The 16,718-nt window shown below is 67.5% G+C and overlaps 6 protein-coding genes across 6 annotated transcripts in view; 3 read left to right on the plus strand and 3 right to left on the minus strand.

The window, feature by feature from the left end:
- The window catches only part of EMIHUDRAFT_454883 (hypothetical protein), a gene marked incomplete at both ends in the record, with an annotated part of 1,897 nt that extends 864 nt beyond the window's left edge, over positions 1-1,033 (minus strand). Inside the window, one exon of the mRNA XM_005789919.1 lies at positions 344-1,033. Coding sequence (XP_005789976.1) covers positions 344-1,033 — 690 coding nt within the window. The remainder of the gene's footprint in view (positions 1-343) is intronic.
- A 1,383-nt stretch (positions 1,034-2,416) lies between these two features.
- Positions 2,417-3,719, plus strand: EMIHUDRAFT_225434 (hypothetical protein; the record flags this gene model as incomplete). The annotated part of the gene is made up of 2 exons (XM_005789920.1): positions 2,417-3,492; positions 3,707-3,719. 2 exons carry the CDS (start codon positions 2,417-2,419, stop codon positions 3,717-3,719), a joined length of 1,089 nt encoding a protein of 362 aa, XP_005789977.1.
- Positions 3,720-3,811: 92 nt separating this feature from the next.
- EMIHUDRAFT_225435 (hypothetical protein) lies at positions 3,812-6,403 on the plus strand (the record flags this gene model as incomplete). Its single annotated transcript, XM_005789921.1, has 4 exons — positions 3,812-4,685; positions 5,187-5,502; positions 5,596-5,932; positions 6,065-6,403. 4 exons carry the CDS (start codon positions 3,812-3,814, stop codon positions 6,401-6,403), a joined length of 1,866 nt encoding a protein of 621 aa, XP_005789978.1.
- A 419-nt stretch (positions 6,404-6,822) lies between these two features.
- Positions 6,823-7,940, minus strand: EMIHUDRAFT_417676 (hypothetical protein). The gene is made up of 5 exons (XM_005789922.1): positions 7,922-7,940; positions 7,787-7,833; positions 7,439-7,551; positions 7,047-7,319; positions 6,823-6,936 (listed from the first exon to the last, which is right to left on the minus strand). The coding sequence occupies exons 2-5, from the start codon at positions 7,800-7,802 to the stop codon at positions 6,910-6,912; spliced, it is 429 nt and encodes a 142-aa protein (XP_005789979.1). The 5' UTR covers positions 7,803-7,833; positions 7,922-7,940; the 3' UTR covers positions 6,823-6,909.
- Positions 7,941-8,782: 842 nt separating this feature from the next.
- On the plus strand, positions 8,783-9,925 carry EMIHUDRAFT_109787 (hypothetical protein; the record flags this gene model as incomplete). The annotated part of the gene is made up of 1 exon (XM_005789923.1): positions 8,783-9,925. One exon carries the CDS (start codon positions 8,783-8,785, stop codon positions 9,923-9,925), a length of 1,143 nt encoding a protein of 380 aa, XP_005789980.1.
- Positions 9,926-11,231: 1,306 nt separating this feature from the next.
- EMIHUDRAFT_454885 (hypothetical protein) lies at positions 11,232-14,581 on the minus strand. Its single transcript, XM_005789924.1, has 11 exons — positions 14,114-14,581; positions 13,871-13,922; positions 13,619-13,801; positions 13,398-13,467; positions 12,964-13,011; positions 12,790-12,846; positions 12,679-12,706; positions 12,504-12,583; positions 12,155-12,403; positions 11,836-12,011; positions 11,232-11,745 (listed from the first exon to the last, which is right to left on the minus strand). Exons 1-11 carry the CDS (start codon positions 14,550-14,552, stop codon positions 11,574-11,576), a joined length of 1,554 nt encoding a protein of 517 aa, XP_005789981.1. The 5' UTR covers positions 14,553-14,581; the 3' UTR covers positions 11,232-11,573.
- Positions 14,582-16,718: the final 2,137 nt, after the last annotated feature.

A 16,718-nucleotide genomic window follows, 5' to 3' on the forward strand; every position in this document is an offset into this window, starting at 1 on the left:
CGTCAGCGTCTGCTTGATTCACCGCAGCGCCGGCAGCGAGCATCAGACGGACGCAATCAATCTGGCCAGCCAGGCTCGCAGCGCTCAGTGGCGTGGTGCCGTCATCCTTGGCTTGGTCGACCGCCGCGCCGGCCTCGAGGATCAGCTGGACGCACTCGAGGTGACCCTTATGGCACGCGATGTACCCCGCCCAGAAGGCCTTCGAGTGCGCCGTTTGCAAGCAGCATAAGCCGGCCGGCACACCCTGCGTCGGCCACTGCGGGGCGGGAGGCACACCCCAGGTCACCATGACGACGTACGTGTCGTGCGGCGCCGCAGAGACGGGCTCAAAGTCGAGCTTGACGAGGCCTCCTCGCAGCGGCGGGTCGGTCCGCGCGACGATGCCGTCGTGCGTCAGTCGCAGCGCGTCCCTGTCTCTCTTGGAGAGGGAGAGGCCGGCCACCGCTCCGTCGTTGTCGACGCCGAGGTAGAGCCGCCCGCCTCCGCCGTTGGCAAAGCCGCATACGCACGCCTCGTACTTGGCTCTGCCCCGCGGGCAGGAGGCGAGCAGGTTGCCGCGCTTGAACTCGTGCCGCCGGTCCTCGTCGCCGAGCACATCGCCGAGCGCCCACGTGCCGGCGGTCGGCCAGCTGCTCGCGGAGCCGGCGCTGGCCAGCCCACGAGCGCGGGCCAGCGAGGAGTGTCGGGCTATCGAGGCGAGCGTCGGCGGGCTCGGGCGCGAGTGGTGGTCGCGCCCGAGGCTCACCTTGCCCGACATGAGCTCGCGCAGCGTCGGCGGGCGGCGGCGCGGATGCAGGCCGCTCTGCGTGGGCTTGCCCAGCGCGATGAGCTCGTCGAGCGACATGTCCAACCTCGCACGCGCAGCCTCCTTGAGCGCCTGCACGGTGGAGCGATCCACGTACCGCCGACTCGACTTCCACGCCGCCTTGAACTCGTCGAGCGAGAGATCGAGGCACGCCGGATAGGAGAGGGCGGCCGCGACCCCGTCGTTGTTGTCGAGGGCCGCGCCGTCGTTGTCGGTGTGCATGTCCATGGCTCGGGGCGCGAAAGCACAAACTGTGAAGAGAATCTGACAACAAAACTCCCTCGCACAACACTGGGCACGGGACTGTGAAGAGAAGCGACGACCGAGTCGGGCGAAAAAAAAAACCGAGTCGGGCGAGGCGGCGTCGGCTGCCAGTGAGCTGAAGATGGCCACCCAGCCGACTTAGTGCACTCCTGCTGCACTGGATAGGGTCGATTCCGCATGGTACGGGACCCCTCGATCGTCTCGCCCTCCCTCACTGGTGTGTTCGTGCCTTTCCCTATTTATGGGGTCAATCCCAATAGACAGTCCGACCACCCTACAGTACTAGCCCGCCTCAACCCACTTTACCTAGGTGCATACTATTATACTTGGCAGAAGCCGCCGTGTGTGACACAATTGCGGCACGTGAGTGAGACAGAGCCCCGGCGCGCGCGCGCGCAGCGCAACAGGCGTTTTTTTATGTGCAAACAGCAAACGGGACGGCCTGCGCAGCCTCTAACTATGGTCCCTCTTGACTGCCCATGCGCGCGAGGCTGTGTAGGCATAGCCTCGAGAGTGCCAGCAGCCAATCCGAGGCAGTTTGACACGCGCATTGCGTCAGAAGCGTGCACGCGCTGGAAGGACACCTTCCTACTGGCCGTACGATCAGGTCGTCACTGAATGCCGAAGACTAAGGCCGCGAGCTATGCAGGCGGTCAGTTGAGCAGCATGGCACGGTCAGCAGCGCCGAAAGGATGTCGCAAGGCGTGATAGCATGGCCGCAAGTACGCCGAATTCCCATGAAACAAGTAAAAAATCGCGCGAAAAAAAATGCTAGACAGACCTTTGGCTTTATTGGAAAAAGAAATCCGGGGGCCAAAAACCCGGCGACGACGGCGCTCTGGATGGGGCGTGACCTCCTGCCTCCAACCTCCTTCCTTTTTGAGCAGGTGTGACGCCGCGCGAGCGACGCTCCGAGATCGCCCGAGATAGCGCGGCGCGGCCCCGAGATCGCCCGAGATAGCGCGAGATCGCCCGAGATTGCGCGGCGCGGCCCGAGGCGAGGTGGGTGGGTTGGGAGCGAGGGGGCGGAAGTGCTCAGTGCGGTAGATGGTCAGCTCGAGGCGCGTGAGCCGGACTTGTGAGCCGGACCACCCCCTCTTGAAACCTGCGTTGTTGAGCCAGGACTCAACATACTCGGGCTGTCGCCGTCCCAAACTGTCACTCCCCTTTCTCCCGGCCGGGGTGGGGCGCGCGCGGGGGCGGCGGGTGTGCGGGATGTCTGTGGGCCCGAGAGCGATATGCCATGTCCGCCTTGCGTTTGTTTCATAACATCGAAGGCTAAGCTCAAAAGAAATTGTTATTGGAGACGGAGGCAGGCAAAAGAGAGAAAGAAAAACTCATCCCAAGATGGCCTCCGCCTGGCCAGTTCTGCTCCTGCTCACCGCCTCCGTCACCCTCGCTGGTGGAGGCGCGGCGCGGGCGGAGAGCGTCACCAGGCCCGCCGGCGTGCGGCTCGCCTTTATCGAGCTGCAGGCCGGCGGTCGCAGCACGCCGTCGTCGCCGCGGCGCAGGCTCATCTTTGCCGTCCCGCCGCTCTCGGGCCTGCAGGAGCCCCTCTTCGACCTGCTGCTGAGCCGCGCGCTGCTGGGCGCCTGCATCGACCGCTCCGTGCTCGGCCGCGCCGGTCTGGGCACCCGGCCGCTGCGGCGCGAGGTTGCCTTCCCGGCGGCCTCTGCGCTCGCGACGGCAGGGCCGGACGGTGGCAGCCAGACTGCCTCCGAGTGGTGGGCGCCTCGGCTGGCTGCGCCCGAGCCGCAGTGGGAGTCGCTGCGCCACGCGACCCTCGCGCGCGAGGCCGGCTCCCCCGTCGACGACGCGGGCAACGCCACGCAGCCTGCGATGATGCTGTTTTTCCACCTGCGCAGCGCCGAGGGCGGCCTGGCGGGCGCGTCCGTTGCGCACGCCAACCTGTCGGCGTCGGAGCTGGACGAGGCGCGGCCGGGCGTCGGCATCGGCGCGCTGATCGCGGGCCACCGCGAGCTCGCCGACCTGCAGCACTCCCTGCTCAGCCGCCGCTCGACAAAGCCGTGCGGCGCGCACATCGCAGAGACGGGCGAGCTGATTGTGCCTGCCGATCCGGTGGACCCGAGCTCGAAGCCGCGCAGCTTCGCGTCGCTGCTGCCGTCGCGCGAGGAGCTGGAGGACGAGCCGCGGCTCGCCCTCCCGCTCGGCCGCCCCATCACCACCCACCACGTCTTTTCCCCGGCGAGCGCCGCGGACTGGAGAAAGGCGGCGCCCGACGCGCTGCACGCGCAGGCCGACTCGGACGTCTACCAGTTCCAAGTGGCGACGGCGGGCGTGCCGCGCGGGCAGAAGCTGCTGCTGGGCGTGCTCGCGCACGACAACGGCCAGCCCGCCCTCCTCCTTTCGTACACAACCGCCAAGGGCAGCTTTGAGGAGGCGCACTGGGCGCTGCCCGTCGAGTGCGGCTCTGACATTTGCTCCTACCAGAGACTCGTTGTGGAGGCGAGCGCGCGCGCACCGCGTTGCGGCGGAGCGCCGCCCCCGCCGCGCGCGCCCGACGACCGACCGCGCCCCGCGCCGCAGGAGACGCACGCCGCGCCGCTGCTGCTGTCGCTGCGCTCCGTCTCGATGTCACACTCTTCGGACCGGCTCCGCTTCACCGTCCACTCGCAGCCGCTCGTCGTGACGCGCCTCAAGCCGGGCGAGCCAAGGCGGGTGACGGTCGAGGGCGGCGCGCCGCCGCGCACCGCCGCCACCGCCGCCGCTTCCGTCGAGCACATGCTCCCGACGATGTACTTTTACTCCGTCCGGGTGCCGGCGCTGCACGAGCTGCTGCTGCGCGTCGAGGCGAGCCAGCCGGTGCTCCTCACCGCCTCGACCGAGGGGCTCGTCTCGCTGGTGAGCTCGAGCCCGCGCCTGCTCGCGGAGGGGTTCCCGGGCACGCCCGCCGAGCTGCTGATGCGCTCGACCGAGAGCGAGCACACGGTGCACGTCGGCATCACCCTTCTCTCGCCGCCGGACGGGTTTGAGATTTCGGCCGCGCTCGAGGAGGCGCCGGTGCCGCCGCCGCAGGACATCTCGGAGCTGGCGATGGAGCTGGAGGCGACGGGCGTCCTCGACGGGCTCACCTCTTCGGAGCGCGCCTCCATCATCCAGCAGGTGCACGCGGAAGAGGTCGCGCTCGGTCACCTCTCTCTGCCGCAGCTCGCGCCGCAGCTGCGCGCCGAGATGCAGAGGGGCGAGAGGCTGCCGTCGCTGAGCTTCAGCAGGCATGAGGAGGACGGCGGCGGGCTGTTTGGCGTCAACTCGCTGCTGCTGCTCGCGATCGTGCTGCTCGTCGCCGGTTCGGTGTTGCTCGCGACCCTCCATTTCATGGTCAAGGTGGACAACGAGGTTGCGGCGGCGACGGCGTCGTCCCTCTACCCTCAGTACGTCAAGCGAAAGGACGGCCGCTCCAGAGGGTCGCAAAAGGGCGGCGGGGTCGGAGGCGCTTCGGCCGGCAAGCACGCTGCGACGCTGCCGGCCGCGCTCTCGTCGCCCGTCGCGTCGGGGAAGGCCGAGCTGCGCAGGCGACGTGGCACCGAGCCCAACGGCAACGCGGCAAGGGCGGCCGCCGGCGCAGCTGCCGAGGCGGCGGCCGGGCAGCGGAAGGGTGGCAAACCGGCCAAGGACAAGGGCGGCGCTGCACCCGCACCCGCACCCGCACCCGCACCCGCCGCCTCGACGGGCGCGGCCAGGCCGGACAAGGCGGGCACCAAGAAGGAGAAGGCTTCTCGAACCGCCCCGCCGGCGAGCGCCCCGCCGGCGCCCAAGGCGGACAAGGCGGCCTCCAAGGCGGAGGCGAGGCTACCCGCGGCGAGCCCAGTGGCCTCCGCGGCGGAGGGCTCCAACGCCGGCGTTGCGCCCAAGAGGCGCGGCGGCGGCGGCGGTGGTGGCGGCGGCGGCAGCTCCTCCAACATTCCCACGCCAGCCGTCAGCGAGGCGCCGGCAAACTCATGCCGCTCCGAGGTGTCGACCAGCGGCGGCCGCGGCGACAGCCGTCCCCTGTCCACCGACCGGGAGCGGGAGCGGAACCGGCGCGGGGCGGCCGCGGCGGCCGGCGGCAACGGCCAGCACGACGCGGGTGCGCGGCCGGCCGAGCTGGGCCCGCGAGTGTGGGTCGCTCCGCTGACGGCGGCGGCGCTCGATCACGAGCGAGAGCTGCGCGCGTCCTTCTCGCAGTGGGGCGTCGTCAGCGCGGTCAAGGTCAAGGTGGAAGGCAGCCGCGCCTCGCCCGGCTACGGCTTTGTCTACTTCAAGGAGGAGGCGGCGGTGAGGGCGCTGCTCGCTCACATTGACGCGGGCGGCGACCCGCCCGCCTTTCTCGGCCGCTCGCTGCTCGTGCGGGAAGCCGTCTACAAGACGACGCCGCAGCCGAGTGATGCGCCCGCCTCCGGGCCGACCAAGCCGGACACTGCGAGCCCCGCCTCGTCGCGCGCCTCCGCTGATCGGGCCGCCCCCGCCGCCGCTCCGGACGGCGCGGCGCGGCGCGGCGGCAGCAGCTGGAGCGATTGCGTGCGCAGCAGCGGCAGCTCCGCGCCCGCCCTCTCGTCGCTGCCTCGGCTGGCGGTGGGCGACGGGGTGGCCAACGGCGGGCCGACTGCCCACGCCGCCAACCCGTGGGAGGCGGGCGTCGCTGCGGGCGGCTTGCCGAGGCCGCACGGCTGCGCCGATCGGCTGCCTGGCGCGCTGCCAAGCGCTGTCCGCGCGACCCCGCTCGACGACCTGCTCGACCCGTTCGTCGCCACCGGCGGCGCCCAGCCGTCGTTCGACGAGCTGGGCTCGTCGATGCTGCGCGAGCTCCTCGACTCGCCTTCCCCGCCGCCTTTGCCGATGCAGCAGCCCGCGCCCCCGGCGAGGGTGCGCGCCTCTCCCCCCCTCCGCCCGACTGCGCGGCGCCCCCCTCGCGGGCCGTGCCAGCCCCGACCGCGCCCTCCCCCGGGCCGTGCGTCCCCTCTCACCCGTGCGTGCCTTGCCCACCCGCCTTGCCAGGTTCGCGCGGCGTCGTGGGGCGACAGCCCCGCCGCGTCGCCGTGGTCGCCGCCCGCGCCGTTCGTTGGGGGCGCCGCTGCTTTCGGCCACGCGGACCCGCTCGGCCACCCGCGCGGGCAGGACATGGCGACCGGGCTGCCTCCCCTGGGGGTACCAAGCCCCGCCGGCGCTTCGGGCACGTCTTGCTCGCCGTGGTGGCAGAGCGGAGGCAACCTTTCGTTGGGCGGGCTGCCGGCGCCCGCACTGGCCGACTGGGGCGGCTTCGGCCTCACCTCGGGCGGCGCCGTCGACGACGATAGCAAGCGGCGCGTGGGCCTCGGTGCAACCGGCTCTGCCTGAGTTTGACGAGCGGCGCCGGCGGCGCGGGAGCATCCTTCGGTGCATAACTGCCACGCCACTTCCCTTCCCGGTTGGCCCGCCGCGAAGATGCAGTCCGTCTGTCTTCAAGACGGATGCCGCTCCTCCCAGCGATTTGCCGCGCGCTCCTGCCTTTTCAGAGTTTTTCCCCTACGGCCTGCGCTACCGTGTCGCGACTCCACGTTAGCGCTGGAGCTTTCTTTCCTCATTTGGGACACACACACATCTCGCCGCCCCCGAACGCCGAAGCCCGCGCGCCCGCCCCCCCGCCGCGCGGGCGCGCGGCGGGCGCGGCCGCCGCGGGCGCCCGCCGCGCCGGCCGCGCCCGAGTGCCGAGTCCCGAGACGGAAAAGAAGTGCCGCGCACACACACACACATCGAAAAGTCGAGGAAAGAGAACCTTGGATTTACAGTAGTCGTTTGAAACGGAGACAAAAAACAACAGAGAGCGCATCACTGAGGCCCCTGTGGGGGGTGCTAGGGCGGGCTCAGTCCACATCCTGCATCGCGGCGTCCTGCCGGGGGGGGGGGGTGGGGGGGGGTGAAGTGCCAGAGGAGGCGTGAGGAGGCGGTGTGGGGAGGGGGGGGGGAGCAGGAAGCGAGGGAGGCAAGAGGCGGAGCGCGCCTGCTCCGTGTACTTGCCCTTCTTGGCCTTGGACGGGGCCTTGCGCTCGAGGATGGCGCGGCGGTCCTTGTCGAGCTTCAGCTTCGTGATGACGCACTTGGACGGATGGATGCCCACCTGCACCGTCGCCCCCGACTGCTTCTCGCGCGTGATGCGGTCGATGTGGATGACCCACTTCTTGCGGTAGCACTGGATCACCTTGCCCTCGCGCCCCTTGTACGTGCCCCGCACGACGGAAACCTCGTCATCCTTCCGCACGGGCATCGAACGCACCTGCGCGCGTCGGATGCAGCCCCGGGTCGGCACGGCGGGCCGCGGCTCGCCGCGCCCCCTCCTGCCAGCGCCCCCAACCAGCCCCACCGGCCCCGGCGCTGCGCAGGGCCGCGGCGCACAGAGTGCTTCTTCCGAAGCTCGTTCGACAGCGCTGAGCTCATAATGATCCGCCGCTGCGACGACGACGCATTGAAGTGCGCCTTGCGCGACTTGCGCCGCGATGAGCTGACGTCTGGGGAGGGGGAGAGGGGACGCGGCGGCGTCAGGCGAGCTGGCGGGCGGGCGTCTGCAGCTCGGCGAGGCGAGCGGGCGCGACGCGAGGAGCGCGAGGCGCGCGACTCCCACGGCTGCGTCTTCAGGCGGGCAACGGCGCGGCGCGGCCGCAGTGCACAGAGCAAAACCACACCACCCCAAGTGCCCAGAGGCGAGGCACAGAGCGAGGCAGCGCGCTGCGGGGCGTGCCGCACCAGGCTGGAACTTCATCGCACCGCCCGCGCTGCAGCCGCCGGAGCACCTAGAGGCGTTCGCGCGTGCCGAGTTTGTGTTGCGAGGTGGAGAGGTGCACGGCGGGGCGCGGGCTGCTCTCTGGCTGCTGCACGCGCCTGGGCGATGGGAAAAAAATCTTATAGGCGCGGCGCGGCTGCCGCCTTTCTTTCCTATTTCCCCCCCCTCTTTCTCCCGCGACACACGACCGATCACGAATTCTTTTTCCTAGGCACAGCAGAAGGAAGGGACGGAAAGGACTCGGGGAAAGGGCGAGAATGCAACTGCATCATCCGGCCCTTGGGTCTCAAGATCTCTCTCTGGGCCTCATTACACATACGAACAAACAAAACAAATCCCCCCCACATACGAAAATACGGGACGCCCCCCTTCCTTGCACAGAGAGTAGAGCAGATCTCAGCCTGATCTCAACCCACCCACCGGAGCGCGCGTGCTGAGGGAGGGTGTAGAGGATGTAGAGTGTAGAGCGCTGTAGAGCTGTAGAGATGTAGAGCGCTGTAGAGCTGTAGAGCTCTACATCCGGTGCGTGACGATGTGAGTCGCCTGTAGAGCGATGTAGAGCGCGATTTTGCTGTAGAGTTTGTTGTAGAGGCTCTACAGGGGCAAGCCTGCTCCGCAGGACGCCTGTGCCACGGCCACGCCCCTCGGGGCGAAGAAGGCGGGCAAGCGTGCAGCGGAGGCGGCGCGCAGGGCGATTGCGCTTGAGAGGGAGGTGTGGGTTGACGGGGAGTGCCGGGGTGGGCGTCGTAAGGGTGAGGGCGATTGCCGCCCTCCCCCCTTCGCCCACCTCGACGCCTTCGTGTAGGCGCCCCCGCGACTGTGCCTCTTTTGGTGCTGTGTCGTACCTGTGTCGAACCTGTGTGTTGTCAGAGGGACTTAGTTCCTTGAATTCTTTTGCGCACTACCATTCCTGGTCGGCGCCCCGGCTGGGGCCTCTGGCTGTTCTCCCGACTGACGCTATGCCGGTGCACGTCAGCCTCGTCGTGCCGCAGGGCACGACCGCCGGGCAGCAGATCAGCTTCGTGCACACCGACGGGCGGAACGTCTCGCTCATCCTCCCCGCTGGCGTCGTCCCCGGGCAGATGCTGCACGTCAACGTTCCGGACGACGCGGCGGCGCCAACGCCTCAGGCGCAGCAGCAGCAGCAGCAGCAGGCCGCGGGCTCGTCGCAGCCGCCTCCCTCGAAGCGGCAGAAGTCGAAGAAGGAGCTGGCGGCGGATGACGGCATGTCGCTCTGGCCGCTCTCGGAGAGGCGCGACCCGGCGGTGTGGCGCGCGCTCTCGGGCCTGAGTGCGACGCACGGCGCATGGTTGGGGCGCGGGCGCGATGCGTCGCAGGGCACGTACGACTCGCTGCGGCTCGCTTGCGCGTGGCGCATAGAGAATCCGCGCCGGAGCGCGCGCGTCGAGGGCGGCACGCGCTGCATGTCGGACGAGCTCGACTGCCTGAAGCGCAAGGGAGGTGTCGCGCGCGAGGTGTGGCGCGACATGATGACCTCGAGCACGGCGGCGGCGCTCGAGGCGCAGGGCAAGCTGCAGCTGCGCACCGAGCTGAACGAGGTGCTGCTGCTGCACGGCATCCCACGGAGCTCGCTGCTCACCGTACTCGCTAACGGCCTCAACGAGCGCTTCAGCGGCACGCACGCGGGCGCCGCGTTTGGGAATGGCGCATACCTAGCGGAGGATCTTGGCAAGGCGGACCAGTACGTCGACGCCGACGCCAACTATGACCCGGCGAGCGACCTTCACCAGCGGCTCTACGGCCGGTCGTACCGCCACCCGGGCACCGCCTTGCACTATGCGCTCGTGTGCCGCGTCGCGCTCGGCCACCCGATCCGGACCAAGGACGCGGGAGCGCTGGCGAGGTCTTGCGACGATCCGAACGAGCGCGTCTTCCCCGTGAACGTGCGCGAGCTTGCCCCCGTGCCCAACTTGGCGCCGCCGATGCACTACCACTCGCTCATCGCGGAGAAGGGGCCGGGCCACGACCGGTACCGCGAGTTTGTCATCTTCCACGCGAGCGACTACATCTGCCCAGAGTACCTGATCGCGTATCATCGCGAGAATTCGTCTGCGCAGGCCTCTAGGGGCCCGAGCCGCTAGCGCCGTTTTAGCGTTTTTATTGTGCGAGACTGTAGAATGGTTGGGTAGTAGGGCTAGAGGGTCGCTCTACACTTAGCCTCTGCAGCGAGCGAGCGCTCAACTTAGCCCCCGCACGGAGCCGGGCTCGGACTTAGACCCTCACGGTCGGGGGCCATGAACTTAGACTCCGGGTAAACCCGGGTATACCTGAAAAGCTTTCAGGTTTACCCGAAAAATACCTGGACGCGTCCCGACCAACGTTTGCCGCGCCGCGCACGACGCCATATCGCCTTCTCCCAGGGCCAGTGCGCTACTTGCGGCGCGCAACGCCTGCTCAAGTACGCGCAACGTACCATATGCTTCCGCTATGCGTGCCTTAAGGCGGCTGCGGCGAAGCGGCGGGCGCGGCATGCCGATGGCAGTGCGGACGATGCGGTTGCGATGTGTTCTGCTTCAAGATCGTGGCGGTGCTTGGCATGCACTTCTGCGATCCCAATCAGCTCATCGCAACGAAGCAGCGCAACAAGCTGGCTGCTGCCAACAAGGCCCTATGCTACCTCACGCGCGGATCGTTCAAAGAGGACCAGCATACACAGGCTTCTCTGACATGCGTTTGTTTGAGCTTGAGGCTATTTGTGAGAACTGTTTGGCGAAGAAGTCGCCGAAGATTGCGCTCAAGAAGCAGCAACGAGAATCGGAAGAGGAGGACGCTGAGGCGGCGATTGCTGAGCATGAGAAGGATCGATCGCCCGCCGCAGGCGAAGAAAATTTGGGGGTTGCGCCGTATCGTTTGTACGTTGATCACGGTGGGAGCCTCTTGGCCCCAGGCCGTCCACGGCCGACTTAGCCGATGTAAGAGGCTCCCGCTGATCTTAGACCGCGCAAGCACTCCAGCGTGGCTAGCCACACTTAGACCCGTTAGGCCTCCAGGCTCAGAACTTAGACTACTACCCAACCAGTGACTGTAGTTTCTGATTCTGTCATCTCCAGAGTCCAATTACGTGTGACACACACACACACACACACACACACACACACACACACACACACACACACACACACACACACACACACACACACAGACAGACACACACACACACACACACACACACACACACACACATCGCTCACCCACGCGCACGACTCTGGGCCTTGCACTTTGAATGCCGTGGGGCTCCTGTCGTCAGACGTGGAGACGCGAGGGTTGCCCCCCCTTGCCCCACCACCTCGTGTGTGTGGAGAAGTTTACCTTACCTTACCTACTTAGCCCAATTAAATTTAAAACGCAAAAAGCCGTAGAGCAGCCGTGTGCTTCTTTGATTGTTTGAAGATTGAACCTGCGGAAACTCAAAAAATGTGGCACTCGCCGTCTCTAATATGCGTGTTGCGTGTGACAGGGTTTGACTTGGAGAGGGCGGACGCCAGTCGCACAGTCCCCAGAGAGGCCGTGCCGAGAGCCCCCTCAGAGCTCCAGTGCGCGGCCACGTGCCGGAGATCTCATCTCTACCCACACGCGCAAGCGCCTCGCTGCTCACCTCCATCCAGCCCTCTCTGCACTAGCAACGTGTGACGGTACTCTCCGGCGAGTCGAGAGCCTCGCAAGCCGCACTCTCCGGGCCCACTCTCCGCGTGCTCCCTCCGTGCGTCGAGAGGCCGGCTGAGAGGCGGCTCAGAAGCGGCCCCCGGGCTTTCGCAGGACGGTGGGCCGCCCCTGGGGCGTGTGCGCGCTGAGCTCGAACAGGATCTGGTCGAGGCTCTTGCCCTTGGTCTCGGGCACCGTCCTCGTGACAAACACGGCGAAGCCACAGACGACCACGGCGAAGGGGAGGAAACAAGCGGACCTGCTCGAAGGGGCCGCCGTGCGTCACAAGGCGGACGGTTGTGCGCAGACTTGGAAGGGGAAGGGAAGGGGGGGGGGGGGGGGTGCGGACTTCAGCGCGTTGGAGAGCGGCATGAAGGCTTGGCCGACGACGAAGTTTGCCATCCAGTTGCTGCCGGCAGAGACCGAGGCGCCGAGGGCGCACCTGTCTGGGGCGAACAGCTCCGCGGGCAGCAGCCACGGGACGGGGCCGAGCCCGACGCCGAAGGACATGACGAAGCCGACCACCTGTGGAACCAAGCAAGCGTGGTCCAAGAAGAGAGTGGCTCCGACAAAGGGCTGACAAGGCCGCCGCCGACCTGTGACATAAAGAGCAGCGGTGTGACGAACGAGAAACGACCTCCCAGCAGCGGAGACGTGGCGAGGCGCACCGAGGCGATGGCGAGTGGAGCGGTCCAGCCGTGACCGGGGCAGGAGAGCGAGCTCGTGAGGGCGACGGTGGAGAGGGCCATGCCGACGCACGAGACGAGCATCAGCGAGCGGCGGCCCGATAGGTCCATCAGCCGGACAGACACGACCGTGATTGCGACGTTGCCCACGTTCATCAGCACCGAGATGATGACGACGGTGGCGGCGTCGACCCCGTTGGAGGTGAGGAAGATGGTCGAGTAGTTGAAGACCTGCAGTCCGCAACCGGCCACACCTCAACACGAGGTGTGGGAGGGCGGGACCGGACGCGCGAGCAGTCGCGTTGTTGATGCCAGAGAACTGCTGGCACACGTGGCACGTCACGCAAATGAAGAGGCCTCGGCGCGCCACGCTATCCGACAGCAGCGAGCGAAGGCCGCCGCCGTCGCCGCCTGCGCGGGGGAAGGCTCCGAGAAGGTTCGGGGAAGGGCCCGGGGAGCGGCGAGGCAGGACCCGCCGCTGTCGCCGCCTCCGCCCGCGATCGGACCCGCCGCCATCTGCATCAGGTCGAGCTCCTGCAGACCGCCGCAGCACGGAGCAGTGACGAACTCACCCCCCTCTCGCCGAGCTGCCCGTCCCGTCTCCGTCTCCGCCAAACCGCCTGCACCACCGCGAGCGACGAGAGCGGCTCGCCGCGCAACGCGGCCAGGATCGCCTGTTGATGGAGTGAGGGACAGTGAAGTGGAGCATCAGGAGCGGCTAGGGCGCGCAAGCGCGGCGAGGGTCGCCTAAAGCAGCGCCGGCCTCGGGAAAAGTTCGGGGAAAACTCAACCTCTGGCGGCGCGCGGCGCGGGCGAAGGATCGCCTGTGCCCGGATCGCCTACGACGCAACAGCCGATCGGTAAGAATGAATGGGTCGGCGTGTGCGAGGGTTGCCTCCGCCCGGATCGCCTCGGCGTCGGAGCGGCCGGCGAGCCAGCGCGGGCTCTCAAGCAAGAAGGAGTGGAGCACCTGTTCACGGCTGTGCGCGTGAAGAGACGCCGTGCACACAGCGCGGCCTCTCGAGCAAAGGAGAGCGGAGCAGCGCCAAGAGCGACGCGGCGGGCAGGGCGCCGAGGGCAAGGTAGGCGGACCAGAGGCCGCTCCTGCCGAGGAGCGCTGGCAAGCCGACGATCTGCGCGAGGAGGATGCCTAATCTCGGGTCATCTCGGGTGATCTCGGGTGATCTCGGGTGATCTCGGGCAAGCAAGCCGACGATCTGCCAACCCGCCTGTGCAGCAAGTGAGCTGGAAGCATGTGCCCAGCGCGCCGCGCAAGTGCGGCGGCGAGATCTCGCCTAGTCAGAGGCAGTGATCTCGGGTGATCTCTGGTGATGTCGGGTGATGTCGGGTGATCTCGAGTGATCTCGAGTGATCTCGAGTGATCTCGAGTGGTCTCGAGTGATCTCGAGTGATGTCGGGTGATCTCCGGCGTGCTCGCCGAGGTACATAGGCACGACGACTGTCGACGAGCCGCTCGCGACGCCGCAGACCGCTCGGCCGGCGAGGAGGAGGCAGAGGCCGATGGAGGAGCGCTCGAGCGGGCTGGCGGGGCGAGGGACCACGCCCGACGCAGCCTCGAGAGCAGACCCGAGCAGGTAGACCGTCGAGATGAGCAAGATGGTCTTGCGCCTGCGACGGAGGGCAGGAGACGGACTCACTCGCTGGTGCAGGCAGGCCGAGAGATGGCCGCCTCTCGGCCTGCCGATCGAGTCTGCCACCATCGGAACCAGCGAGCAGCCGAGCAGCGCACCTGCAGACAAGAGAAGGGGACGGCACTGCCCCCCTCCGTCCACGTCCCGCCCCCGGCTCCGCGCCAGCGGGAGGGGACGGCGGGCGGGCAGACCGCGCGGGGCGGAGGGCAGCGGAGGGGCGGGCCGCGAAGCGGCCGGCAGGCGGGTCGGCGGCGCAGGTGGCGGCGGATCGGCGGCGCAGGCGGCGCGCCGAGGCAAAAGATGGACACGCAAAAGGCCCAGGCGTTGTCGTTCTCTACGCCGGCCTCGATCCCGAGGTCGGCACGCATCGCCGGCGCCGCTGGGTTCATGTTGCCGAGATGGAAACCATACATGAGGGCGCACAGGACCGCCGTCCCGGCTGCCTTAACGAGCGCAGCTGTGTAGCCTCCCTGCACGAGGATGAGTGTACTATCTCGCTGCGGCTCGAATGCGAGGCCCAGCTGGTCGAGCGAGACCGCCACCGAGTTGGAGTGCGTCACACGCGTCGTGAGGCCCAGAGTGGCGACCGGTGCCAGGTCGTGCAGCGGCGAGTGTGTGAGCTCGGTGAAGAGGCAGTCCGTGGTCGTGCGCCGTCGCACGAGCTTCGGGCGCTCTTCCACCTCTATGAAGGGCGTGGTAAGCACCGGGTGAGACGACACCGACTTCATCGGGCGGACAGCGTGCCCAAGCCGTCGGTCCGGGGCCTATCCTCTTGGGGGCCGACCCGATGCTTCGCTCATGCTGTGAAAACAGTTGGCGGGGGATTTTTTCGCCAGTCAATAGAGCATGAAAATACCTTTCAGACGGTACCTTTCTGTCCTCCAGAGTCGAAGAGCTCGACCGGTGGCTGGCCGCCAAAGTGGCTGGACGGCGCCGCGGCGCACACTGGTGAGCCGCGGAGCTGTCGCGGGGGAGGTCATGGACCCTCTGCCAAGGCGCCGGGCGGTGTTCGCCGGCGCCTCCGTTGAGCAGTGAGCCTGAGGGTGGGCGCGGGTCGGCCGGATAGCCGGCGGCCCCCACGAGATGAGCCGCCGTGCCGGGGTCCGCGCCCCTCCTGGAGGGTGAAGGCGTGCCCGCGATAGTGGGCGTTGCCTGCGTGCTCCAGGGTGCATTGGGCTCCACCCCGTCATGCCTGCCGAGGGGCGGTGGCCCATCGGCCGGCGGGGTGGAGCTCCGGTCTTGTTGCTTGCCCATCGACGCTGCGTCGGCCTTGCGGCCGGGCTATGCGCTCGAAGGGGAGGGTGGACGTGGACGCGGTGGCGTCCAAGCCCGGTGTTGCCAAAGAAGTGCTGCCGCTCACGCGACGGATCTTACGCTTACGTTTGCTCAATAGAGGCGGCCCGGACAACGGCCCAATTCATCAATTCCACTCATCTTCTGTTGCCTAGTCCCGTGCAGCGGCGGTCCGGCGGGCTGCCCCCAAGGCCCCCTGGGCCGCTGCGGGTTTTGGAGTTATGCTTTGGCACAGCTTCGGCGATGGCGGCCCCTCTCTGGGGCTTGCATAGGCGGGGAGTCTCCCTCGCTGGTCTCCTCATTCCCTTTTTCTTTTTCTTTTGAGCTGGGTGTGCCGCCGCGCGGCGCTCGCGCGGCGGCGGTGTGTGTGTGTGTGTGGTGGAGGGGGGGGGGGAGGGGGGCTGGGCGCGCAGGACAGAGGCTCGACGATCATCGGCTCGCCGAGGGGGGATCGAGGAGGGGGGAATGGGCGGTCGGCGTCGGGGTAGAAGCAACAGGGCGTACGGGGTAGTCGTCACACCCTCCTGCCTCACAAGGGCGGGGCTGTCCCGGAAAGTGAGAGACGCCGGGCAGCGTGACGCACAACTGAAAACCCTCCCATACGTGTTCGTGGCTCCTCCTTCGCTGTCCCATCTCCTCATCTCTTTCCCACCTAGGCGGGGCAGGGGGCGGGGGGGCGGCGGGTGCGGGTGCGAGGTGCGGTGCGGTGCGTGAAATCGTGTGTTTGGCGTCATGTCGTGTGTGTGCCTTCGCTTGTTCCTATTAACAACGAAGTCTAGCTCAAAAAAAAACTTGGAGTGAAATCAAAAACAAAGACGGGAGTCGGAGATCTCACAACGATGGCGACGAGCTCTTCTTACAGATGGCACATTGAACTGATGCACCGCGCCATGGGGTTGCAGCAATCGCTCGTTTGCGCGCAGCTGCTGGCGCCAAACTGGCCGAAGGTGTTCGAGCACCCGAGCATTGGTAGGCAGTCCTCCTCACTGAGGCGGCGCGGCTCCTCCCGGCGTCTCGTCTCTGGGTTGATCAGCATGCCCTCGGTGGCAGCGGACATGGGCGCCAGGCCCCAGATCTCGGGCAGCGTGCCACGCGCATCCTCTTCGCGCGCAATGTGCGTCCAAGCAAGATCAAGATGGACATGCCTGGCCTGTTCCGCCCGGTCTGCAAACTTGCGGGCCACCGACGAACGAATCACGAGCCCTAGCTGGTCACCCACAGTGACGTGGATCAGCTCGATGGGGATACCTCCCTGCCGCGAGTCAATGGCAGCCACAACCGCGACGTTCCCATATCTCTGCTTGCCGACGCCCGTCAGCGGGGCGTCGCCAACGCGGACGGCAAGTGCAGCCAGCGTGGTCTTGTTGAGAGCGGTGCTGAGAGCGGTGAGGTTGGCGGTGTGGTTGACAGCAACTGTGAGGGTGGCCTCTCCCGCTCTGGTGATGCGCAGGACGTGAAGCCACTCGCCCTTTGCAGAGTCGTAGCCGGGTGTGCGACTGGCAGTTCCCATCACAGCGATGTCATCCAGCCGGAAGAGCTCGAGCTCTGTCCCTTCTGGCAGCCAGTAACGCGTTGACACGCCATTGTAAGTCGTGATTGGG

Source organism: Emiliania huxleyi (assembly GCF_000372725.1).
Source record: "Emiliania huxleyi CCMP1516 chromosome Unknown EMIHUscaffold_124, whole genome shotgun sequence".
NCBI lineage: Eukaryota > Haptophyta > Isochrysidales > Noelaerhabdaceae > Emiliania > Emiliania huxleyi.

Bases quoted from the DNA above. Each gene is read 5' to 3' on its own strand.
- EMIHUDRAFT_454885 (XM_005789924.1), bottom strand. From the start codon at position 14,552: ATGAAGTCGGTGTCGTCTCACCCGGTGCTTACCACGCCCTTCATAGAG. The intron at 13,923-14,113 runs GCGCGCCGCCTG...TCTTGTCTGCAG, and splicing joins CGTGTCCATCTTTTGCCTCG to GTGCGCTGCTCGGCTGCTCG. The intron at 11,746-11,835 runs GTCCGCACCCCC...CCCTTCGAGCAG, and splicing joins CCGCTCTCCAACGCGCTGAA to GTCCGCTTGTTTCCTCCCCT.
- EMIHUDRAFT_417676 (XM_005789922.1), bottom strand. The intron at 7,320-7,438 runs GTGCGCCGCGGC...CGACGCGCGCAG, and splicing joins AGCTTCGGAAGAAGCACTCT to GTGCGTTCGATGCCCGTGCG. The intron at 6,937-7,046 runs GCGCGCTCCGCC...CCCCCCCGGCAG, and splicing joins AGGGCAAGTACACGGAGCAG to GACGCCGCGATGCAGGATGT.